This window comes from Trypanosoma equiperdum, assembly GCF_001457755.1.
Source record: "Trypanosoma equiperdum strain OVI genome assembly, contig: ctg_1125, whole genome shotgun sequence".
Taxonomy (NCBI): Eukaryota; Euglenozoa; class Kinetoplastea; order Trypanosomatida; family Trypanosomatidae; genus Trypanosoma; species Trypanosoma equiperdum.
This window is the reverse complement of record NW_027123089.1, coordinates 3,272-5,094: the sequence shown is the minus strand read 5'-3', so window position 1 is coordinate 5,094 and position 1,823 is coordinate 3,272. Positions and strand designations below refer to the sequence as shown.

Below are 1,823 nucleotides of genomic sequence, written 5' to 3'. Positions count from 1 at the left end.
AAACATTTTTAGTTTTCGCTGTGGTGGCAGATACTTACATATATTAACATGATTGTGATTTATAATAAAAAGCTGGAGGGGGAGGAAGGAGGTTTTGTTTATGTGCATTTGTTATATTTTTGTGTGACTCCTGCTGGTACAGGAAACTTATGCCAAGTTTTTGTGTGAGATCGGAAGCTGATATTCAGTTTCGAAGGCAGACGGCTCAGACGTAAATGCCGTATGCTAACTTATCCGTGGAAGTTTCTGTTTTATGATTTTCGTAAATCATGGTTCTGACAGGCTTTGGTTGCAGTCTTTGTTTTTGTGCGCCCGTTATGATAGTAAGTGGAGGGTGAAGGGGTGCACTCGAGTGAAGTGTGTGGCGTTGCGTCAGATGGTCGATGTTGTTGGGGAAGTTCATTTCATATTCAATGATGATGCTTCACGCTACAGAGTATTATTACATCTCAATAACCTTTTAATGACTCGACTCCACCAACTGTAAACTTCAGTTTATAGAAGACGTCGAGCAATGGCTGGAACAACTAGCATAAAGGGAAAAAACAAACAAAAGTTAATTCTTCGGAAGTATAAAGTGTCATAGGTTATTTCTACAGTGGATAAGCCCAAGATTTACGGAAGTGATGCAACCTCCCTACAGCAGAAATCAAGGTCCAAATGAAATGCCAGAGCATGCGTCGATTTGGCACCAAGGACACTTACCTCCACTTTTGTAAACTGCCATCTAACACTACTTAAGTCTTTTTTTACTTTTAGAAGCACATCCATCAAATGTTGGTATTTGACTTGTAGTATATTTACCTTTCTATCAACTCCTATAACTTATTCAAAGGTGCATGTGGGGTATGCATTCGCATTTTTATATGATCTTCTTGTGTATTTTTAAGAGGTGAAGTTGTTGATTGAAGTGAAGGGAGAGAATGCGCGCTATAAATCTTTGCACTGTTTTGCTTGCGCTGGTATTCCCGGCAACTGTCTCGGGTTCGGAATGGCTGGTTAACGGGGATGAGTTTAAGACATTGTGTGGCATGATAAATTTGGCAGAAGCAGCACTTGGAAAGATGAAAGAAGCACAGGAAATCACTAAAGGGGCGGCTCGAATTGGAGCAATGTATTTGGAAATGAGTGGAGACAGGGATTTGAACAAAACTTGCGAAGGCGCGGGGAAAAGAAACTGTGCACTCCACAAAGTGTTTTGGAATGAATCGAAAAAAGAATTGGCAACTAGGGGAAATACAACCCTACTTTCGGTAGGAGGATTGTCCGAACGTGAAGTGGTGGAGATTAGAAAAAAGGTTCTTTCCGTTGCGCAGATATTCCAAAATATAACCAAAAATCGGAGATGGGTTTTGAAAGCAAGTGATCTCGAAAAAGGTATTAATCGCGCGCTGTATGGTGTTCCATATCGACCACAAGAAATTAAAGCACGCAGTTCCGACAGGAGACAGGTATGTGAGCAGCAACTCTCACGTTCACAAAAGCTTAAAGCGTCCGTATCATTGAGTAGGGATTTGTTGTGTTTGTGCGCGCCTCGTATGAATTTGGGATGGAAAGCCCATCTTTGCTGCAAAGAGTGTGTTAGGAATCAAAATGAAGGTATGTGGGAAACAAATAAGAATGCAACTGGAAGATGGCACTTCCTTAAAAAGCAGTGCTCAAGTATGGAAGGCCCACAAGAAGGGTTTAACAAACTGGTGGACAACTTTCGCAAGGCTACGTACGGCGGTGAAGATGAATGCAGAGGGACGGCATATACTTTGGGGGGTGGGGTTGGATTCAGCTTTTGGCGCTATCCGATCATGGCACACAGTCTCGCAGGT

At 42.1% G+C, this 1,823-nt stretch overlaps 1 protein-coding gene across 1 annotated transcript in view; it reads left to right on the top strand.

The window, feature by feature from the left end:
- Window positions 1–923: 923 nt before the first annotated feature.
- Window positions 924–1,823, top strand: part of TEOVI_000583500 (variant surface glycoprotein (VSG)-related, putative) — a gene marked incomplete at both ends in the record, with an annotated part of 1,416 nt that continues 516 nt past the window's right edge. Inside the window, one exon of the mRNA XM_067220359.1 lies at window positions 924–1,823. Coding sequence (XP_067076460.1) covers window positions 924–1,823 — 900 coding nt within the window.